Below are 19,930 nucleotides of genomic sequence, written 5' to 3'. Positions count from 1 at the left end.
CCTAACAATACCTTATGGAATGAGAGAAAAAAAATTAAAATAAAGCATGTATTTCTCTTAATATAAATGAAGCATAATAAAAGAAGCTTTCATCAGAAACCACCTTTATTTCAAAGTGCAATAGCTTTCAGAATCCGAATTTGTTCAACAGGGCGGTCAGATGCATCTGTTCGGACAAGACCCATTCTCTTGCATACTCCCAATCCGCTTTGGACTCGTCCAAAAATTGTATGCTTACCATTCAACCAAGGAGTGGGTGCCAATGTAATAAAAAACTACTCATTAGCCCAAGTAAAAATAAAACTACAAAAAATAAAAAATATTACTTACTTGAGATCCATTTGTATTTGGTCCAGCATTAGCCATAGACAATATACCAGCTCCTGTATGGTGCAACTCAGGATGAATTTCATCCTCAAATGAATCACTAATTCGTGAGAAGAAATTCTCAAAAGAATTATGTAGATATAAAAGTCATTCTTACCCATATATAGAAGTACCGCCTCGTCCAGTGCCGGTAGGATCTCCTCCTTGAATCATAAAATCAGGAATTACTCTATGGAACTAAATTGATGTTAGCGATCTTGATATAAAACATTAACCTAATTAAAAAAAAATTATCTCCTGTCCTGGATTTTTCGTGAATTTGCATAAACGAAACTCTTGACATGTGTACTTACAAGAATACCATCGTAATATCCTTCTTTCGCCAAGGTGTAAAAGTTTTGACAAGTCTTTCCAAATAAAAAAAATTAGTCCTTAACTCAAACTACAGTAACTAGCTTATAATTTCTGAACATACTTTTGGAGCGTGTTCGGTGTAAAGCTCAAGCAGTATTTTTCCCTATTGAACATTAGTTTCAGTTATCCGTGTAGTATTCTTACTAAACTGGTTTGTAATTCTACTTGAGACATCTTCTTCGAAATATATTCTACCAGTTCTGAATAAGGTGCTTACACACGTTGTCAGAATTCGGATGAGATCTGTAGATGTAGGTGTACTTCATGGACGTTTCGATGATGAGACTAAAACGGAAGAACATTATGAATTATTTTTTTGTTAATACCATCTCAAATAGTGTTTTATTTAAAAGCTATTCGTATTTACTTGTTCATCTGAACACAACTAGTTTCATGTTGTCATATAAAGGCACCTATATATACCTAATCCTACTTTATCCTATTGTGAGTTTAAGATTAAGCAAAATATAAGTGAAAATATTCCTTCAATAGTCTTGTATTTCACTCCAAAGCGGACAGTGAATATAGCAGCAAATAAATAATTAGTGGTCAGTGATAAGTAATTCGAACTATGGATCGATAACAAGAAAAATAAAAGGAATCAATTAACGACAGCAGTGCTTAGATGGACACCAAAAAAAAGGTAAAGTGAGTTTCATGTAAACCCAAAAGAGTGAAAATTCTTCATCGATTATATAAAAAGAAAGAAAGAAAAGATAGATTTATACTGTGATTTATGGTTTCGTAAGTAACGGAGAATGAAGTGAAAAAAATATCAAAACCTGATTACCAGCAGACGACGCATTGCTGGTCCAAATTAAATTAGAGATTATTGTAGCTAGTTCCCAAAAAGTAACAAAAAAACTTATAAAAAATCCCTTGTTCACATCAACTCGTATCATAGAAATTAAAGGTCAAAAGTAAGAGATTAAAAGAACGACGAACGATGGAGGAGTCAAATCGTAAATTCTAAAGTATGATCAAAGAAGGATGTCTCAACTTTGAATAGAGTGACGTTCACGAAAAGCAGCAAAAGGACTGTTCGTCACACTGAATCTCGAAGATGGACGAGGAGCGACAGATTGAAAATGTGAAGGTGATAGATTATCTAAAAACCCTTTGTCTTCGAAAATTAACTGAAATTCAGTTGCCAAATGGTCAAAGGTAGATGAAGAGCCACTTTCCAAAACAAATACTGCCTGAGAACCAAAAAATTCAGCAAGAACAGAAACCCGAAACCTTAACCCCTTCAAATTAAGGGAGTTTTGACGCTTTATGCGAGCACTAATAGAAACACTCACAGCGTCATAGAAAATATCAGCGATACCAACTCCCAGTAATTGCCAACGTCTTAGAACTTCAAGTACTTCGTATTCAAGTTCGGCTGCGCTAAGGCTGGTATATATGCATTTACAGGACGGTTCACTGCTGAAAAGTCGTCTCAAAAATGATCTCTTAGGTTGAAATGGCGACCCAGAAACCTTCTTTTGAGATTGAGTGAATAGAGATTGGCGGCGTTGTTTAGGAACATTGATATAATCATAGTTACCCATAGAGGACACCCTGTCCATGGAGAGTACGCGTTCACCACTTGGAGAACGAACTCTACGAGATGCCGCATAACTGGGACCAGTCAACGGTTGATTGTGTATATGGTTTTCGTTAGACGGACTTGATTCAGAAACTTGGAAGCGAGCCATTTTCGAATTACCTGAATTGTTGGAAGGATAATTCGTTGGTCCTTTGCCGTTGTATTCTGATAATCTAGAGACTACGCGTCTCTTAGGAGGGCCCATATCAACTGAACTATTGGTATATGGAAAAGGGGTAGCGGACTTTAGTGGTAGTTCAGTATCATTTCCTGTATAATCATTAGACATATCTAAGGAAACAGCACGGCGATTATCTGGACCCTCAAGATCATTATTGTGAATGACAAAGGGATGCTGCATGTTAGCGGTTGAGCGCAGACTTGGTATCGAAGAAGGAATGTGAGGATATTGAGTAGTTAGACCAGGAGTTACAGACTTAGGTACCTGGTGCATAGCGGATGTAGACGTGGCAGGACGATGAAAGACAGAAGATTGATTATTGAGAGAATATGGGTATTTAAGTCCATTACTAGTCATGGATGGGAAAAATGGTGAAGCAGATGTTGCCGGACGTAATATAGGATCAGCAACATATGTAGTGGGAAATGGAGTTGTGGATGATCCTCGAACCAATTTTTCATTTTCATTCATGTTCATATTCTTGTTTTCTTCTTCAAGGACATAGTTTTTTGCAGCTTCCATGCCAAGTAAATCATTGACGACAGCTCGATTGCGATCTACAGTATCGGTAGTTGGAGGATGTAAGTGTCGGCTCAGTAGAGTGTATAAAGTCTTCTCAAGAAGAGGAGACTGTGAAGCTAAGCTTTCGTACAAAGGCATTGGATTATCGGAACAGCAGAAAAGTAAAGAAAGATGCTGTATAATAAGAGGATCAATAGGTTGAATGGGTGCTGAAACGATGGGAATAGAAATATTAGGTTTGGCAAGATAGCTGATGAAAGGGTGTTCACGTATCTGCTCCATCGTTATTCGAGTAGAAGGATTTACATCAAGCATACGATATAGTAAGTGTTGTGCTTGAGGAGATATATCACTAGGCATATCAAAATGACCCTCACAGACCTTCAAAAGTAAAGAGCGTATATTATCATCATCGAATGGCAATCTGCCGGTTAATAAAGCAAACAGTATAACACCGCAAGACCAAATGTCACTTGCGCAACCATTATACGGACGTCCCATAATAATTTCAGGAGAAGCATAATGTGGAGAGCCACAGGATGTTTGTAGTAGGTTTCCAGGTAACTGAACAGAAGCCATTCCGAATTCCGCAATCTTAACGGAACCATGAGCATCCAAAAACAGATTTTCTGGTTTTAAATCACGATGACAGATATGGAGTTTATGGCAATATTCAATACCGTAAAGGATCTGCCATAAGAACTTCGCTGCAGCTTCTTCAGAAAAGCTTCCTTTGCGGAGCATACATTCAAAGAGTTCTCCTCCTGGCATGTACTCAACGACAACATAGACCTGGTCTTGTAGGGTAATAACATCAATTAGTTGTAAAACATTTGGATGTTCAATTAATCTTAGCAAAACAAGCTCGCTCTCTATGCTTTTTTGCTGACTTGGAGTGTATTGCGACCATCCCAATATTGGCTTGACGACCGCAAGCTGCCCAGTCTGCTTGTGCTTCGCCAAGCGAGCACTGTGTTGCTTTTCTGATCCCAAGGAAAGGCCAAGCTCCCAAGGTCCAACTTCTGAAACTGTGTTCATACAATAAAGTTACAAGCCGAATACAGGAAAGCAAGGAGTAAGTATGTCCGGGGGGTATTGGGGAAAGGTGACTTTGGGTGAATGTTTGAGGTATCTTCTTTAAATAGAGGTCTCCGTGCTGCTCCCTAAACAAATCTATGTAAAAATAACTTAAACTACAAATTATTTTTGTATTTTAATGAATTTATCAAATCAGAAAACACATTTTAGTTTAGAAACGATCTTCATATTTCGACATGGAAAATCTCTTCAAATTGCGCATACGTGTGTTTAAAATAACGGTGTACAGATGAAAGAAACAACTTTTTAGTTTAGTATGATTATGTTTTTGTGTTCTGTTAAGCTAAAAAAAAAGTCTTGGATTGTATGGTTTTTCTATAGTATCAAATAATGCACATCATTCATTACATATGGTAAGGTAAAGTGTTATTGCCATATACTCAACGGCTACAGATGGAAAGAAAAAAGTTTGTACATTGAATGAGGATGATTCCAGTTAAGGACGTAAGGATAAAGTAATCATTGATACACTATAATAATTTTAGAGAACCCACGGGCATAAAGGAAAATAAAAAGAAAGGAGGAGAATAGATTCGTGAAATAGCCCCACGAGGCTACACTGTAAGATTGAAATAAAACGAAACAAAACAAAAAGAACATAAAATAAAATAAAATAGAAAAAAGTCCTTGCATTCCAAACAGTATATTGTCTAGTACGTAAGTATATACACAATTCACACACACATATATGTATAATTCGGCATAAGGATTTAGGAAAAGTGAATGAAGTAACCTAACAAAAAAAAAGGAAGATTAAAATTTTCTATAAGAATAATGAAAAGACGTATGGATTTTCGAAAACTTGGACATAAACTGAACCAAGTAATTCCTCATTAGACAAGACGACTGCGCTTCGTGGATGAATAAGTTGGGGAGAGAGTTGTGACATCGTCGGACGGTCTTTTCTGTTGTGATATTAACATAGGGATGCTGACTCGTTTTAAAGGAACAGTCGGTTGGGGGATTACCGGCTCTGCCATTAATTTAGAGAAGGAGCTGCCGTATCTATCATTATGAGCAGTAGAAGGGAAAGGAGTCGCATGAGATGCATTTAATGGAAAAGAAGAGGTAGACTGCGCTTGTGGGATGGAAGTTTCTATCAAGAAGCTTTCTGGATGCATTGGTCGATATGAGAAAGGCAAGGGAGAGGACGGAGTAGGGGGCAAGTTCTGATGTCTGACTAGAGGTGTTTGAGCTAAAAGAGGAAGGGCAAACTGAGGGGGCATATTTCCGTTCAGCCGACTGTGTACCCTTGGGCAATTGGGGTAGTTTGGTGGAAGAGGAGGCTGAACAAGAGAAGCCTGGGGTCTAGTGTTGGGAACAGATGGGATTGTATTTGAGTTGATTCCGTCCATTATAGGAGTGGATGAAGGACTTGAAGAGGTAGAGCTTTCTGGGGAGGAAGGGATTTGTTGGGAGAAGCATGTATTCATACGTTGCATGACGGACATGCGATTATTCATTCTTTGCTGAGCAATCTTTGTAATATAAGCAACGGAAAGGTAATCATTTAAAGAAGAGTGAACATTGGAAAACAAAGAAATCCAATGAGGAGAAAATTTACGGAAATCCAAAGCAGGATCGGAAGAATTTAAAAGGTAAGAAGTCGCTTGAACGCAACATTCGCCGATTAACAAAGACCAACGAGCGAAAACATGCTTGGCAACAAGAAGACGGTAATCAATGCCTTGGTAAAACAAACGCTCAAGGATAAGGAGTTTATCTAGGGGCAACTGAGAAAGCCTAGACCAAGCACGGTTGCTAAAGCTACGATCATGCAAGAATTTGGTAGCAGCGATTAAACAAACCAAAAAGAGACGGCGACCGCATAGCAAAGGAATGTACTTTTGAGGTTCGACAAAAGCGCGTTCACGAAAGCTGATGAAGTAGTATAAAGCAAGGATGAGGGTAGTGTAATCGGTATGACTACGACGAATGGTTTCATACAAAAATTGGTTAAGAGCCAAAGTATGGGAATGAAAGGGCTGGTTGGCCTTTTGAGCAAGAGGATAAATAGAGAGAATAACGGTAGAAAAAGCATCGAGCAAAGCTCGAATATTAAGTTTGGACATTTTGAGGAATGTCAAGAGAAGTGTAAGTAAAGTACAGTTGGAAAAAAGAATATAGAATAGTAAAAGTAAAAGTAGAGGAAAGTAAAATTGAAAAGGATCCTTGAAAGCAAACACGGACGCTTTGCATAAAACGAAATATCGATAGAATAAAGCTTGATAAATAATGCAAAGAAAAACGAGGGCCGTTGATAGGAGGGAGGACAAAGTGAAAAGGAAGGATTGTAGTTGCGTTCAAAAATAAAAAAAATAAAACTAGGCTCAAGTGGGAAAAAAAATAAAAGAGTAGAGTAAAGCACACCCTAAAAATGGAAGATGGGAAGAAACTCTAAACAGAGACCATGATGAAGAAATCAGAGAAAACAAACACGGAGAGACAAAAAAAAAGAAGAAGAAAAGGAGAAAAACAAAAGTTTTTGAGAAAAGGAAATTGCGAAGAGAAAGGACGCAAAAGACAACTACAAAACCGTTAAAACAGTTACGCAAACGCAAATGAAAAATCCAAATCGAGAGAGAGAGAGAGAGAGAGAGACCTACTGAAAAGGTATGTTTGGCAAGAAAGTAGGAGAAAAAAGAGAGAAAGAATTAAAAGTCAATCAAGGAACGAAAATGCGAAACAACAAAGGGAAGAATCAAAAAAAAAAATAAAAAATAAAAAAAAGGAAAGCCAGTTGGAAGAAAAAAATAAACAATAAAATAAATACAAAAGGAGAAAAAGAAGTAAAAATAAAAAAAACAACAACAAAAATAAAATAAAATAAAAAGGCAACAAAAAGAACGTGGAAAGGAATCAGAAAGAAAAGGAATAAAAAAGCGTAGTAAGGAGGAAAAAAAAAAAAATTAACGAAATAAAGTTGAAATCAAACTTTTGTTAACGAGACCACACAGACAGGCAGAGAGACAACCGACAAACAAAATATATAGTATATAGGAAGTGTAATATTGAATGTCTGAGGAAATTGACTTTTTTAACTATATTCTTTTCTTTTCTAAAGAAGAATAAAAGAGAAAAAGGATTTTAATAATTAGAAAAGAAAAAGAAGTAAAGAAGAAAAGAAAAAAAATAAAAACAAAAGGTTCGCGATGAAAAAATAGAAAACGAATCAAAAAGATTGATTCAAGCAAATTGGAAGAATCGAAAATTCCAGGAATGAAACTGAAATCAACAGAATAGAAAAAAAAAAAAAGAAAAAAGAAAATGTCAATGATTCTTTATGAAGCCACAAAACCACAGACGGTAAAACCACAAACGGCAAATACTGAACGTATAAGAATCAATAGCGGTAAAAGCAAAACCACAACAACAACAAGAAGAAGAAGAAGAAGGAAAAAAGAAAAAAAAAATTCACGCCAGCAAACTTCAACCGAAAAGCCGACGGCAAGACAGACAAATATATCGACAGATGATGATGACTTGTTGTGTAAAAAAAAAAAAAAAAAAAGAGAAAGAAAAGAAAAAAGTCGAATGAAACCAAATTCGTCAAAGATGAGGAAAAGAAATCGTACAAACGTTTGTATTAAATTGCACGAAATCAATCAAACGACAAAAGAAAAACCAAAACAAATATAGTTGGTAAAACGTAAAAAGGGAAAAATTAGAAAAGGAAAAAAAATTAAAGAATTAGAATTAGAAATAGAAATAAAAGAAAAATAAAACAACGATAAAACAACGATAAAATCACTTAAACAAATGTTGGAAAAAGTAAAATTTGAAAAGAAAATTGTTTCCAACCAACTTGCTTTAAATATACGACGACAATTTGAAAATCTTTTCTCCAAGTGATGTGATGGATGGATGAACGGCTTTGTATAATGATTGTGATGAGATAGATATCAAGCCATATGGACTCGGCCTTGTCCTTCGGCCTCTCTTACTAAGGTAAAACAAGATGGGAGCAGGTAACAATCGGCCAAGAATTAGAGAGGAGCAAAGTTTCCATGCAAGTGGGGTGTGGGTGGGATAAGAAACGATGGTTTGAATATAGGACAATCGATAACACCGAGAATTATCATTTTGATCCATCATCCATCGGTTGGGAAAAAAAAAGAGAGGAAGGAGGGAAGAGGGAAATGAAATGAAATGAAATGGCAAAAGAAATTGTTTTGATTTTAACGATAAGAATTGTAAATCTTTTATGAAATTTTCATGCTTTTTTCATGCATCTTCCAAGGAAAACAATTAATAGTGACATGAATGATGATGAGTCACGAGTTACATACAAAATCATAAGCACTTGAGAATAGAATCATAAATTTGAAATCAAAAAAAGACGAAAAACCACGTTAAACGATATTGAAAAAAGAAAAAAGAAAGAGAAAAAAAAAAAGACCAAAAAAAAAAATCTCGTGATGATTATTCTCTTTTTTTGTTTTTCTTTCAAAAGATGCTGCTTGTAATGTCTAATTTTTATCTTTTGTGATTTTCTGATAAATTCAATTGTCAATTTCTCCAAGTAGATGTTTCATTTTGATTTTTGATTTTTGATTTTTGATTTTCATCTATTCTCATTCACCCTGTTTTTCGGAATACAGCCACAAAAAAAATCTTGATTTTTCATCAATCCTTCGAGATTTAGTTTAGTATTCTATAGAAAATGAAATCGCACATCTCTCTATACTATACTATACTATACTCGCAATTCATTCCATACTTTCGTATTGCTCTTCCTTTACCTGTCATTCCTGTTTGTTTTCTTTTCTTTCTACAATTCATTCGTTATTCCTTTCAATATTTATTTTATTTTATTTTATTCATTTCTCTTTCTTTCTCTCTCTCTCTCTCTTTTTTTTTTTTTTTTTTTTTTTTCTTTCCATTTAAAATTACAACTCATTCATTATTTCCAAATCACAGACCCTTGCTTGTTTCGTCCAGCAAAACATTTCCATCGTCTGGTTTGTCTCTCAAAAAATAAAAATTAACAAACGCAAATAGTCCACAATTAATAAGAATAATAATAATCATAAAAAACAAAAGGTATTAGTAGACGTATAAATTAAAGATTTTTTTTTTTTTCCTTTTTTTTTATAAAAAAAAAGGAAAAAAAATAAATAAAAAAGGAAATCTTTCCTCTTTCTCTTTTTCCTCTTCAAGCTTGCATCATCCGGGAATTCCATGTCTTTTTCAATAATTGCCCAGACATATCTTCTTCTCCCCATCCATACGTAGGTCGATCCATACCTGAACGTCGTAGCTTGTTTGTATTCAACCGTGCCAATTGCTTCACCGGTGACCGTTTCTGTCCTTCTAGTAATTGTAGCTTCTTCGGCATCTGTTGCGTATAATCTTCTCCACTAGATATCGGCTCTTCTAACCCTTCTCCATCTTCCTTTCCACGTCTTTCTTTCTTCCTATCCTCGTCCACCATTGATTCCGCCTTCATCAAGTATCCCATCTTACCTTGCTGTGTTCTCGCAAGTTTCGATGGTTGTCGGCCACTGCTCGTCGTCGGGTATCGTAAATGCAATTTCTCCAATTTTTCAATGTATCGAGAATCTAACGAATCATGCTTCGTTCTCTGCTTCCCTTCCTTATATCCATCTTCTGGAAGTGCACCAGGAAGAATTGCCGTCTCTGGCTGCTCATTCTCAAAAATCCCTTTACTTGTTTTTCGTCGCATTCGTAAAATCTCATGCAGGTCATCATTCGTCTTTTCTTCAGATTCGTTCTTGCATTGCAAAGAACTATCCAATAGTTTCGCCATCGAATCTACCACATGGTTAACGTCATGTCGATCATGAAGCGAGGCAGACTTTTTCTCAATTGGACTTTGCGGTTTGTATGCATGCTTCATAAGCGTAGCCGTCGTGTGCAGCGCCCGTGACGACATCTCTTTCTTCTTCAAGCTAGGTACTTCCCGTTCCGATGCCATTGCTTTTTTCGGTTGAACAAAAGGTACTATTTCTGTAGATGTTACATGGCTTAAACTTAATTTGGGTTCTTGGATCCCCGTTGTTTCAATAGCTGTGTCCATAACCATCTCCATCGTAGACATATTGCCCCCTTCTGCTGCACCATACATCTGTGGATTCGATATCTGCATTTGCTGCATAGATCCAATCATTTGCTGTACATATCTTTGGTAACGATTATCCACTTCTCGTAATTGTTTCTCCATATCACGACGCAGTGCCTCTTCTTGTTGTGCTAAATTCGCTGCTACATAGTTTCCAAGCTCATTTTCACGCATCGCCAGTTGTTGCTCTCGAAGCGCAATCTCGTTTTCTCGTTGGTTCAATGACTGCTGCTTCTTTCGAAGAACCCTGAACTGATCCTTCATCAAACGTTCCGTTTCCAGCTGCTTTCTAATGTCCATTAACACTGGAGAACACAAAAGTTGAAACGTCGTAGGACGTACGTCACAGTCAATTTCCAAACAGTGCCGAATTAGTTGATATAGATCATTACTATAATAACCATCCCAATGGGAAAGATTTCCTTGACAAATATTCTTTTGTAATTCTAAATACGATCTTCCTTCAAATGGGTGGCTAAGCATACACACTTCAAACATAACGCATCCAAGTGCCCATATGTCCGATTTCGCACTGTAAGGATTATTTCGAATAATCTCCGGAGACATATAATACGGGGTTCCTACGTAGCTCTGTGTGAACATACGAGTATTGTCTAGTAATTTCGATAGTCCAAAGTCTCCCAACTTCACCGAATTGTCTTCATCAAGGAACACATTGGCAGGTTTGATATCTCGATGCAAGACATACTGGTTAGGAATGTGGCTTTCGTTCATCCACTGGTTCTCCGTAACGGGAGCATCTCTACCATAATGACATCTGTACAAGGCGAGTAAAAGTTGCGTAAAGAACCGGAGTACTTGATGCTCTGGAAATCTCGTTTTCTCTTCCTTATGAATCTCAATGTGTTTTGCCAAATCACCACGATCGCAGTATTCCATATAAATATTAATCACTTGAGTAAGTCTGTTGATTTCCTCGCCACAGTATTGAACGATATTAGGATGTTTTAGATGTCGAAGAATATTCACTTCATCTGCAATGTGCTGCTTCTCTTGTCTACTTATATTTCCGAAAGGAATTTCCTTTTGAGCTAGCAGTACGCCGTCAGAAAGCCTCTGAACCTTGTAAATCCTGCCAAAGCTTCCATGACCAATGCATTCCAGGATTTTATACTTTTCGGTCATAATAAGGGAGAGTGCATACAAACTCGCACAAGACAATGCAAGACGCCTCCTAAAGATCAAGTCAATGATATATAAACACTTTTATATCCAAAAACTTTCAACTTTTGACACAATGTTGTTTTTGTGTTAAGGGTGCAAGTTTACTTTGTTTTCTTCAGTATTTCTTCACCGTTACTTGTTTGTCTCTTGAAAGTAAACAATCTCAGGTAACGTTTTTTCTCATCCAACCAAAGTGTTGCTTATACATACTGCGCAGGGTTTCACTAATCAACAAATACTAAAGGAAGTAAGTAAATGGTATATGAATCCAATGAATGTAGCGAGTATATTTAACGAAGAATTGAAATGAAATTAGAGTATTGCATGCTAATTAGATGGCTATTTTTCCTTGTTTAGTTCATTGTACATAAACGAGCTTTTTCTTACAATGATATTGAATATCTCACCAGAGAGCTTCCCTACTGCTCCGGAATTTATTATTGATCTCTTTAAGTTTCGTTGGATATATACTTTGGTACAGAGCCGACTTCTTCACCTTCGCTTGCGTAAGTACGAAGTAAAAGCTTGTTTTGCTACAAATTCTGAACCTTTTGATATTTTAATTTTAACTGAATTATCATTAACATCCTTATAGGAAGAGTACTATAGAGGATTTTGTCATAAAAGTTATACCAAGTGTTATACTAGTAACAGGTCATTGCTTTGGGCGGTCAAGTTAACCACCACTCAAAACAATCAAAAGGAAAATTTGTCTTGTTATTCTACTCCATCTAATAATTTAATATAAAATTAGACCTTATATTTAAATAATTTCTGTTAAAAGATGAACCATTCATCATCGTTTGGAGTTAGCAGTTCACCAAATAGCAAAAGTCCTTTGAAGCCTCTCTCAGTGGACGACTTGCGCTCCCCTTCACCGCAAAGAGAGCTACGAGGAAGCAGAGGATCTTTCGCTCCATCTTCAACTGATAAGAAATTTGTTCCAAGTCATTTGATGCACTTAACGGCGAGTCAACGCAAATTCGCCCCAGATGTCAGCTCTCCCTTGAACGAGTTTTTTGAATCACCGTAAGTATTTTTTTTCTAATATTTAGTTTGTACTTCACCCATATTTAGAAGGGACTTGGGAATTTCTTCATATCTGTATTTACTAACTGATAATTAGTTCCGGTATCCGTTCCTCTACAAATCCTTCATCCAAATTTGGAGGACCTAGCTTCGGTACTCCAAAACCATTTTTACGGGCTAACCGTTTGGGAGGAAGCTCAGTCATTGAAGATGCACCTCCTACTCAATCTATCTATGACTTCCCATCTTCTCGTCAAATAAGCACCTCCAATGTCGATCAAGTTACTGCTTCTCCTCTTTCTTCTCCCTTTTCCACGAAAACTCAAAATAATCCTATGGAACCATTAAAGGAAGTTAGCAGAACTGTTATCGTTTTTGGCTTTCCACCGGAATTAACCAGTCAAGTCGTGAATGAATTTTCTCGTTTCGGAAAGATTGTCAATCAGAATTCTCTTACCGCCTCTAGTGTATCCATGCCGAGTCTAAACAGTGGTCATGGAAATTGGCTACAACTCACCTATGCCGAACCTTTTTCCGCTGCCAAAGCTGTTCAATCAAACGGAATAGTTATTGGTGGTTCTTTTATGGTTGGATGTATCTATAGTTCTGATGATAAACAAGGTTATTCGCAATCTACAAATCTGGATGCTTTAGATGTTGAAATGACAGAAGCAGATACCAAAGGAATTCCACCTTTAACTACTCAAATAGAGGCTAATGTGCAAACTGAAGCAACAATTGGGAAAAGAATAGTGGTTCAGCATAACGAAGATATATTCAAGTCATCCCATAAGGACAATTCAAAGAATTGGTTAGTACAAAGTCTTTTTGGAAATAATGCAAACGATACCGTCGATGAAGAAGAAAAGTTGTCAGATATTGCAGACGATAAGACCGGAAGGAGTTCTTTATTAGGTAAGAGCATTCAGGTGATTTTACACACCCTTTTCGGATTCTAGATATGAGGTTTATTGGGCGTATACGAAAATGAACTGGGTCTAATCTTACTGTATAATACGTTGGAAAGGAAGAAGGCTATGTTAAAACAGCAAACGTACACAAGCCTCCTTGGTTGATAATTGAATAATGGATGAATACACAAAACGGTTAGAATATGTTTTACTAATGAGTAATCTTTCCGTATTCTCTAGTAATGAGTAGTCTTATGTCCCTCCCTTTTAGCATTTATTCTTTGGTCATTCATGAATTCAAAAATTTACAGTTTTTACTTCGTACTTCAAAATAAAACGTAACTTTACGTATAAACGATATGTTCGTATTCTAGCAAAATAGCCTTAGTTATTCGAGATCATAATTACACACTTAAAAACTTTCAAAGAACCAAAATATTTTCATTAAGTATAACCATTAAGCTCCAAAATAAATTTTTTTTATATTGTCTTTCAATTGTAACGTGCCTTTTTCAGATGCGTGTTTGCGTTTCTAAGACGAATAAAGGGGACATCTGATTTGACAACATAATCCATTAGTTTCACAGGATGAATAGGGGCTTCTGCTTAATTAGTAAGGAATTAAAAATTAACTGTAACATACCGGTAATCGTCTGAGCAGCTGGTAACTCGTCTAGTAGTTCTGTTATGATAGGGGGTAATGGGACAGGTGCCGTTGGTGCTTGTGCAGAAATAGGAGGAGGATGGGCAGGTGCGGCTTCTAATGAAGCAGGCAGCAACCGAGTATCTTCCATTTCTACATTACTTTTTGAAGAGTCTGAGGTTTCCGAAGCAGAGTCATCGTCCTTATTTTGAGAATTTGCATTAGCTGTTCGCAAGTCATAGATATCTGCATCGAATTCATCTTCCTCGCGTTCTACTTCTAAGCCATAACGTGATAGAAAGATACTTTGAGTAGACTCCTGAGGATATACTAATGCCATCCTTTGGCTTAAGCTAATAGCAGCGTTCAAATCGCCATATCTACTTTCATAATCAAGCCATCTTTGATAAATAGGCTTCGCTTCAATGGCATCCATTTTTGAAATTGCCTTTTCAAAAAGTGCACGAGCATTGGTTTCGTCATTGATTGAAATCAAGTAACATAAATATTTATATACATATTCTGGTAGATCACTAAAGTGTCTTAAACCAAGTTCGAATATTTTTGAAGCAATTGTGCTATCCTTAGAACAGTGATGCTCCATCAGTGCACTTGCTATATAAATCTCATGAGACTGGTGTGGTGCTTTCCTTGCTTTTGTGAATACAGATCTTGCAGACTTAATTCCTTCCGTCCTACGAACAGCATTCATTAAACAACACCATGCAAGACTGTACTCTCTGACTAACTTTTTCTTACGCTTTTCCAATCTTAGTAAGATTCCAGTTGGTTTACTTTCTTCCTGCTTATCTTCAGAGCCCTGGATACTTTCAGGTACGGATTCTTTTTCCACTAGAACAATTTCTCTGGATAAAGCAGCAATTAAAGACTCGTAGATTACCCTGATATCTGAAGTCCGACCGTTGGCTTCTTCGTGTTCTGCATAACGGACATGTACCACAAAGCTTGAAGGGCAATAACGCATACCACGTTTTATTATTTGCAATGCACGTTGCTCATCTGGAATATTCAAAAAATAAGAGAAAGCATCCAACCAAATTTGAGGACACAGAGGGATATAAAGCATGGCTTGTTCATAAGCATAGGAAATTCTTCCTTGTAAAGTTGTACCATGAAGCAAATCTAAAGGATCATTCTTTTCCCATTCGATCCATTTCATCCAACGAACATATGCAGACTTTTCGGCGCTGTTACGCTTTCGTTCGAATGTAAAATCAAGAACTCGTAATCCGTTAGTCATATTTGATAGCTCGCGCATGGCAGCTCTAGCAGACATATATGCAGGAGATTTCTCTGCTACAAACTTTCTAGCTGTAGCCCGGTTAATACTATTCTCAAATGCATCATAATCTCTCCATAATTTTTCAATATTGTATATAGGAGTAGAGACTGCACGTTGATAAGTACGTCTAACTGCGTCTAATTTTTGTTGTTGCTCCCACGTTGATGCTGCAGGTCCAGAACGAAGAAAATCGATGAAGTCTGACCAAATAGGACCACTCTGTAAATCCATTCCAATTGTATTTAAAGAAAATTCGTAAGCTTGTGTAATAGTCGACCTTGATTGACCTTCACCTTCAGGATTTATACGTCGAACATAACTTAGATAGAGTGTCCATAAATCTACCGATAGAACTTTCACCAAACAACGACTAAACAAAACTTCAACAGCTCTGAAATCATTGAAGGCAAGTTCAGCATTTATATAATCTACCCACACGCGAGGAACATAAGGAAATGGACGTAACATTTGTTCATACGTTTCTCGGAGTTCTTCATGCTTTCCCTTCGAACCGTACTCCTCTACTAATGCATACCAAGCAGAAAGGTTATGAGGATTTTCCTGAATCTCATCTTTCAGCATGCCAACTCTGTCATTCGGTAGACGTTTTCTTTTTAATCCACCGGTTGCCGAAGAATCAACGGCATCTTCAGCTGATATTTTTGGAGTAGATTCTAATTCAGTGGTAGTAGATGATTCCCTCAATCTATTTTTTTCTACATTATCCACCGATTCCATTATTTAGCTGGTTTAGGTAATGTGTCTGTATCTAGAATTTCAGTAAACAGTACGCTCTTCCTTTTTTCGTATGTCTTTCGTTAGACCGACACTAAGATTTTCCTCCTTAGCAGAAACTGTCCTATAGGACCTATGAAAACTAAAATAATCTAGGATTATGAATAGGTAGACACGAATTCACCTTTGACTCTCGCTTTGGTGGTAATGCTCATTAGGAGATACTATCCAAAATCTTTAAGCTATATAACGAAATACAGTGCACATACTTGTACGAACAGCATTGTGAACTAGTACGATGTCGTTATAGCTAATTTGAAGCGAAAAAAATTCCAATTCTAAGGTAAAATTAACTTAGCCTTCTCAAGAACTTTTACCTATTCATCATTGCAGGATTGTAATTGATCGTTGCAATGTTTGAAGGAGAGTTAGATGATGCTTTTGACGTTTTTGAGGGAAAAGTTCCTAAGAACTTGAAAAAAGACTTAGACAACCCTGAACAAGAAAATGGCGACAAGTCATCCTCTAATGATAATCAAGCTGTAGATTCTGAAAAAGGAAGCAACAAGCGACAAGATACTTCTGAAGCGAAACAGTCAGACGTTAAGCGTAAGAAGGTTGAGGAATCTATAGCTGCTCCTTGGACAAGATCAAATGAACCCGTTGCAGGTGCTAACAAGGGTAAAGGAGTAGTAAATGAGATTGTGGATACCTCAGAAGAGATTCCTATTTCTTCGGAAAATGGAGAAGGGAATGGCAAACCTCCTGCCGATGCATTGGTTACCGATTCCTTCGAGCAGGAAGCATCTTTGAAGGTTGCTGGTGAGGTTGGCATGGCTGAAGCCAAATCTGACTCTGATCAGGTTGTCGAGCTTCGCCATCAAGTTCGTCACCAAGTGTCGCTGCCTCCGAATTACAACTACATACCCATATCTCAACACAAAAGCCCCGACCCACCAGCTCGAACATACCCTTTTACCCTTGATCCTTTCCAAGCAGTCTCTATTGCTTCGATTGAACGTCAGGAGAGTGTTTTGGTGAGTGCCCACACATCTGCTGGTAAAACCGTTGTTGCTGAGTATGCTGTTGCTCAGTCTCTCCGTGATAAACAGAGAGTCATCTATACCAGTCCTATCAAGGCGTTGAGTAATCAAAAATACAGAGAACTGTTAGCAGAATTTGGTGACGTCGGTTTAATGACCGGTGATGTTACTATCAATCCAGATGCTACTTGCTTGGTAATGACAACCGAAATTCTTCGTTCAATGCTTTACCGTGGTTCCGAGGTAATGCGTGAAGTTGCTTGGGTTATTTTCGATGAAATTCATTATATGCGTGACAAGGAACGTGGTGTTGTATGGGAAGAAACTATTATTTTATTGCCTGACCAGGCTCATTTCGTTTTCCTCTCTGCAACTATTCCTAATGCCATGCAGTTCGCAGAATGGATTACTAAAATTCACCGACAACCATGTCACGTTGTTTATACAGATTTTCGACCAACACCTTTACAGCACTACTTGTTTCCCAGCGGTAGTGATGGAATTCATTTGGTAGTAGATGAAAAGAGCGTTTTCCGTGAAGAAAACTTCCAAAGAGCAATGACTGCTTTAGTTGAGAAACAGGGTGATGACCCAGCTGGTATTGTCTCCAAGAAAAATGCTAAGAAGGGAAAAACCGGCAAAGGAGGTGTTAAAGGTCCTTCTGACATTTACAAGATTGTCAAGATGATTATGCTGAAGAATTATAATCCTGTCATTGTTTTTAGTTTTAGTAAACGCGATTGTGAAGCTTTAGCTTTGCAAATGTCCAAATTGGATATGAACGATGAAACGGAACGTGATCTTGTTTCCACCATTTTTAATAATGCAATTAATCAGTTATCCGAAAAGGATCGTGATTTACCACAAATCGAGCATATCTTACCACTGCTTCGACGTGGTATTGGCATTCACCATTCTGGTTTACTGCCAATTTTGAAGGAAGTTATCGAAATTCTGTTTCAGGAAGGTCTATTAAAAGTGTTGTTTGCTACCGAGACGTTTTCCATTGGTCTTAACATGCCTGCAAAAACTGTAGTTTTCACAAACGTTAGAAAATTTGATGGAAAGAGCTTTCGTTGGATATCAGGTGGTGAATACATTCAAATGAGTGGTAGAGCTGGTCGTCGTGGTTTGGATGACCGTGGTGTCGTAATTTTAATGATTGACGAAAAAATGGAACCGCCGGTGGCTATGACCATGCTTAAGGGTGAAGCAGACCGTCTTGATTCTGCTTTCCATTTAAGTTATAATATGATTTTGAACTTGTTGCGTGTAGAAGGCATTTCTCCGGAGTTTATGCTTGAGCGTTGCTTTTTTCAGTTTCAGAACAGTATGGAAGTTCCCAAGATGGAAGAGAACCTCGAAAATCTTCAACAGCAATATGACAATACGTCCATTCCTGATGAGCGTGCTTTAGAAGATTACCACACAATTCAAAATCAACTGAAAAAGTATCGGGACGATGTTCGAACTGTCATTAATCATCCGAACTTTTGCCTTTCTTTTTTGCAAAGTGGCCGACTTGTGTCTATAAACCATAAAGACGAAGATTTTGGCTGGGGTGCTGTTGTAAGTGTATCGAAGAGACCGCTTCCCAAGGGTGAAACTAAGGAGTATGTTCCTCAAGAGTCTTATGTGGTGGACGTAATAGTGAAAGTTCCTTCAGATAGTGAACGTCCAAGGATGAAGAATGGTCGTTTGCCTGAAGTTCATGCGCCTAAAGGAGACGACAAGGGACGATTTGAAATAATTCCCGTTCCCTTATCAGCTTTGAATGGCATTGCTCACATACGTGTATTCTTACCTAACGATTTGAAATCTCAAGCTCAAAGAGACACAGTAGGTAAGGCATTGAATGAAGTTAAGCGTCGTTTCCCCGATGGAATTAGTCTGTTAGATCCCGTTGAGAATATGAATATTAAGGATCCAGCTTTCTTGAAATTGACTAAAAAAGTGGATGTTTTAGAAGCTAGACTATTGTCGAATCCTCTTCATAATTTTGAAGATTTGAAAGAAAAATATGATCGTTATCTTGCTAAGCTTTCTCTGCTTGACCAAATTAAAGATCTTAAGAAGCAACTTTCAAAAGCTAAAGCTATTATGCAGTTAGATGAACTAAGTGCTCGTAAAAGGGTTCTTCGCCGTTTAGGATTCACTTCCTCCGACGATGTAATAGAAATGAAAGGCCGTGTTGCTTGTGAAATTAGCACAGGAGACGGGTTGTTACTTACAGAGCTTATTTTTAACGGTATCTTTAATGACTTGAAGCCGGAGCAATGTGCTGCTCTTCTCAGCTGCGTTGTTTTCCAAGAAAAGAGTGAGGCAGAAACTCAGCGTATGAAGGAGGAACTCGCTGGTCCTCTTCGTATTTTGCAAGAAATGGCACGTAGGGTTGCTAAAGTTTCTCAAGAAAGCAAGTTCGATGTTAATGAGGAGGATTATGTGAATAGTTTCAAGCCATCGTTAATGGAAGTTGTGTACGCTTGGGCTCATGGAGCTACCTTTGCACAAATTTGCAAGATGACTGATGTCTATGAAGGTTCCTTAATTCGTATGTTTAGACGTCTGGAAGAACTTCTTCGACAAATGGGTGAGGCTGCTAAAGTCATTGGTAATACAGGTTTACAAAAGAAGATGGAAGACACTATCAGTTGTATACATCGTGATATTGTTTTTAGCGCTTCTCTGTACTTGTAATGAAAATTTTTAGTTTTTTGGAATTACTATATACTTAATTATGCCGTATAGGTAAAAAATAAATGTTTGGTTTCGGGTTTTTCTTTCAGTAGAATAAAAGTAAGAACTTATGGGAACGATTGTAAAAATAATTTGAAAAAAAAAAAAAAACAATGATTGTATTATAAAT

The 19,930-nt window shown here is 37.2% G+C and overlaps 7 protein-coding genes across 7 annotated transcripts; 3 read left to right on the top strand and 4 right to left on the bottom strand.

Annotated features, from left to right (window-relative positions):
- Nucleotides 1-1,029: 1,029 nt before the first annotated feature.
- SOCG_02285 (CAMK/CAMKL/GIN4 protein kinase Cdr2) lies at nt 1,030-4,448 on the bottom strand. Its single transcript, XM_013160779.1, has one exon. It carries the CDS (start codon nt 4,071-4,073, stop codon nt 1,737-1,739), a length of 2,337 nt encoding a protein of 778 aa, XP_013016233.1. The 5' UTR covers nt 4,074-4,448; the 3' UTR covers nt 1,030-1,736.
- Nucleotides 4,449-4,527: 79 nt separating this feature from the next.
- SOCG_02284 (cyclin Pas1) lies at nt 4,528-7,650 on the bottom strand. The gene has a single exon (XM_013160778.1). It carries the CDS (start codon nt 6,203-6,205, stop codon nt 4,967-4,969), a length of 1,239 nt encoding a protein of 412 aa, XP_013016232.1. The 5' UTR covers nt 6,206-7,650; the 3' UTR covers nt 4,528-4,966.
- SOCG_05253 (uncharacterized protein) lies at nt 7,641-9,193 on the top strand. Its single transcript, XM_013162401.1, has one exon. It carries the CDS (start codon nt 8,797-8,799, stop codon nt 9,112-9,114), a length of 318 nt encoding a protein of 105 aa, XP_013017855.1. The 5' UTR covers nt 7,641-8,796; the 3' UTR covers nt 9,115-9,193.
- SOCG_02283 (NEK/NEK2 protein kinase Fin1) lies at nt 8,866-11,511 on the bottom strand. The gene has a single exon (XM_013160777.1). It carries the CDS (start codon nt 11,359-11,361, stop codon nt 9,289-9,291), a length of 2,073 nt encoding a protein of 690 aa, XP_013016231.1. The 5' UTR covers nt 11,362-11,511; the 3' UTR covers nt 8,866-9,288.
- On the top strand, nt 9,253-13,665 carry SOCG_02282 (nucleoporin Nup40). Its single transcript, XM_013160776.1, has 2 exons — nt 9,253-12,429; nt 12,527-13,665. The coding sequence occupies exons 1-2, from the start codon at nt 12,185-12,187 to the stop codon at nt 13,386-13,388; spliced, it is 1,107 nt and encodes a 368-aa protein (XP_013016230.1). The 5' UTR covers nt 9,253-12,184; the 3' UTR covers nt 13,389-13,665.
- Nucleotides 13,666-13,688: 23 nt separating this feature from the next.
- SOCG_02281 (mRNA cleavage and polyadenylation specificity factor complex subunit Rna14) lies at nt 13,689-16,225 on the bottom strand. Its single transcript, XM_013160775.1, has 2 exons — nt 13,984-16,225; nt 13,689-13,942 (listed from the first exon to the last, which is right to left on the bottom strand). The coding sequence occupies exons 1-2, from the start codon at nt 16,022-16,024 to the stop codon at nt 13,833-13,835; spliced, it is 2,151 nt and encodes a 716-aa protein (XP_013016229.1). The 5' UTR covers nt 16,025-16,225; the 3' UTR covers nt 13,689-13,832.
- Nucleotides 16,226-16,345: 120 nt separating this feature from the next.
- On the top strand, nt 16,346-19,859 carry SOCG_02280 (ATP-dependent RNA helicase, TRAMP complex subunit Mtr4). Its single transcript, XM_013160774.1, has one exon. The coding sequence runs from the start codon at nt 16,435-16,437 to the stop codon at nt 19,759-19,761; it is 3,327 nt and encodes a 1,108-aa protein (XP_013016228.1). The 5' UTR covers nt 16,346-16,434; the 3' UTR covers nt 19,762-19,859.
- The last annotated feature ends 71 nt before the right edge of the window (nt 19,860-19,930 follow it).

Source organism: Schizosaccharomyces octosporus (genome assembly GCF_000150505.1).
Source record: "Schizosaccharomyces octosporus yFS286 unplaced genomic scaffold supercont6.1, whole genome shotgun sequence".
Taxonomy (NCBI): Eukaryota; Fungi; Ascomycota; class Schizosaccharomycetes; order Schizosaccharomycetales; family Schizosaccharomycetaceae; genus Schizosaccharomyces; species Schizosaccharomyces octosporus.
Note: the sequence above shows the minus strand (reverse complement) of the source record. Positions and strands in the feature narration are given on the sequence as shown.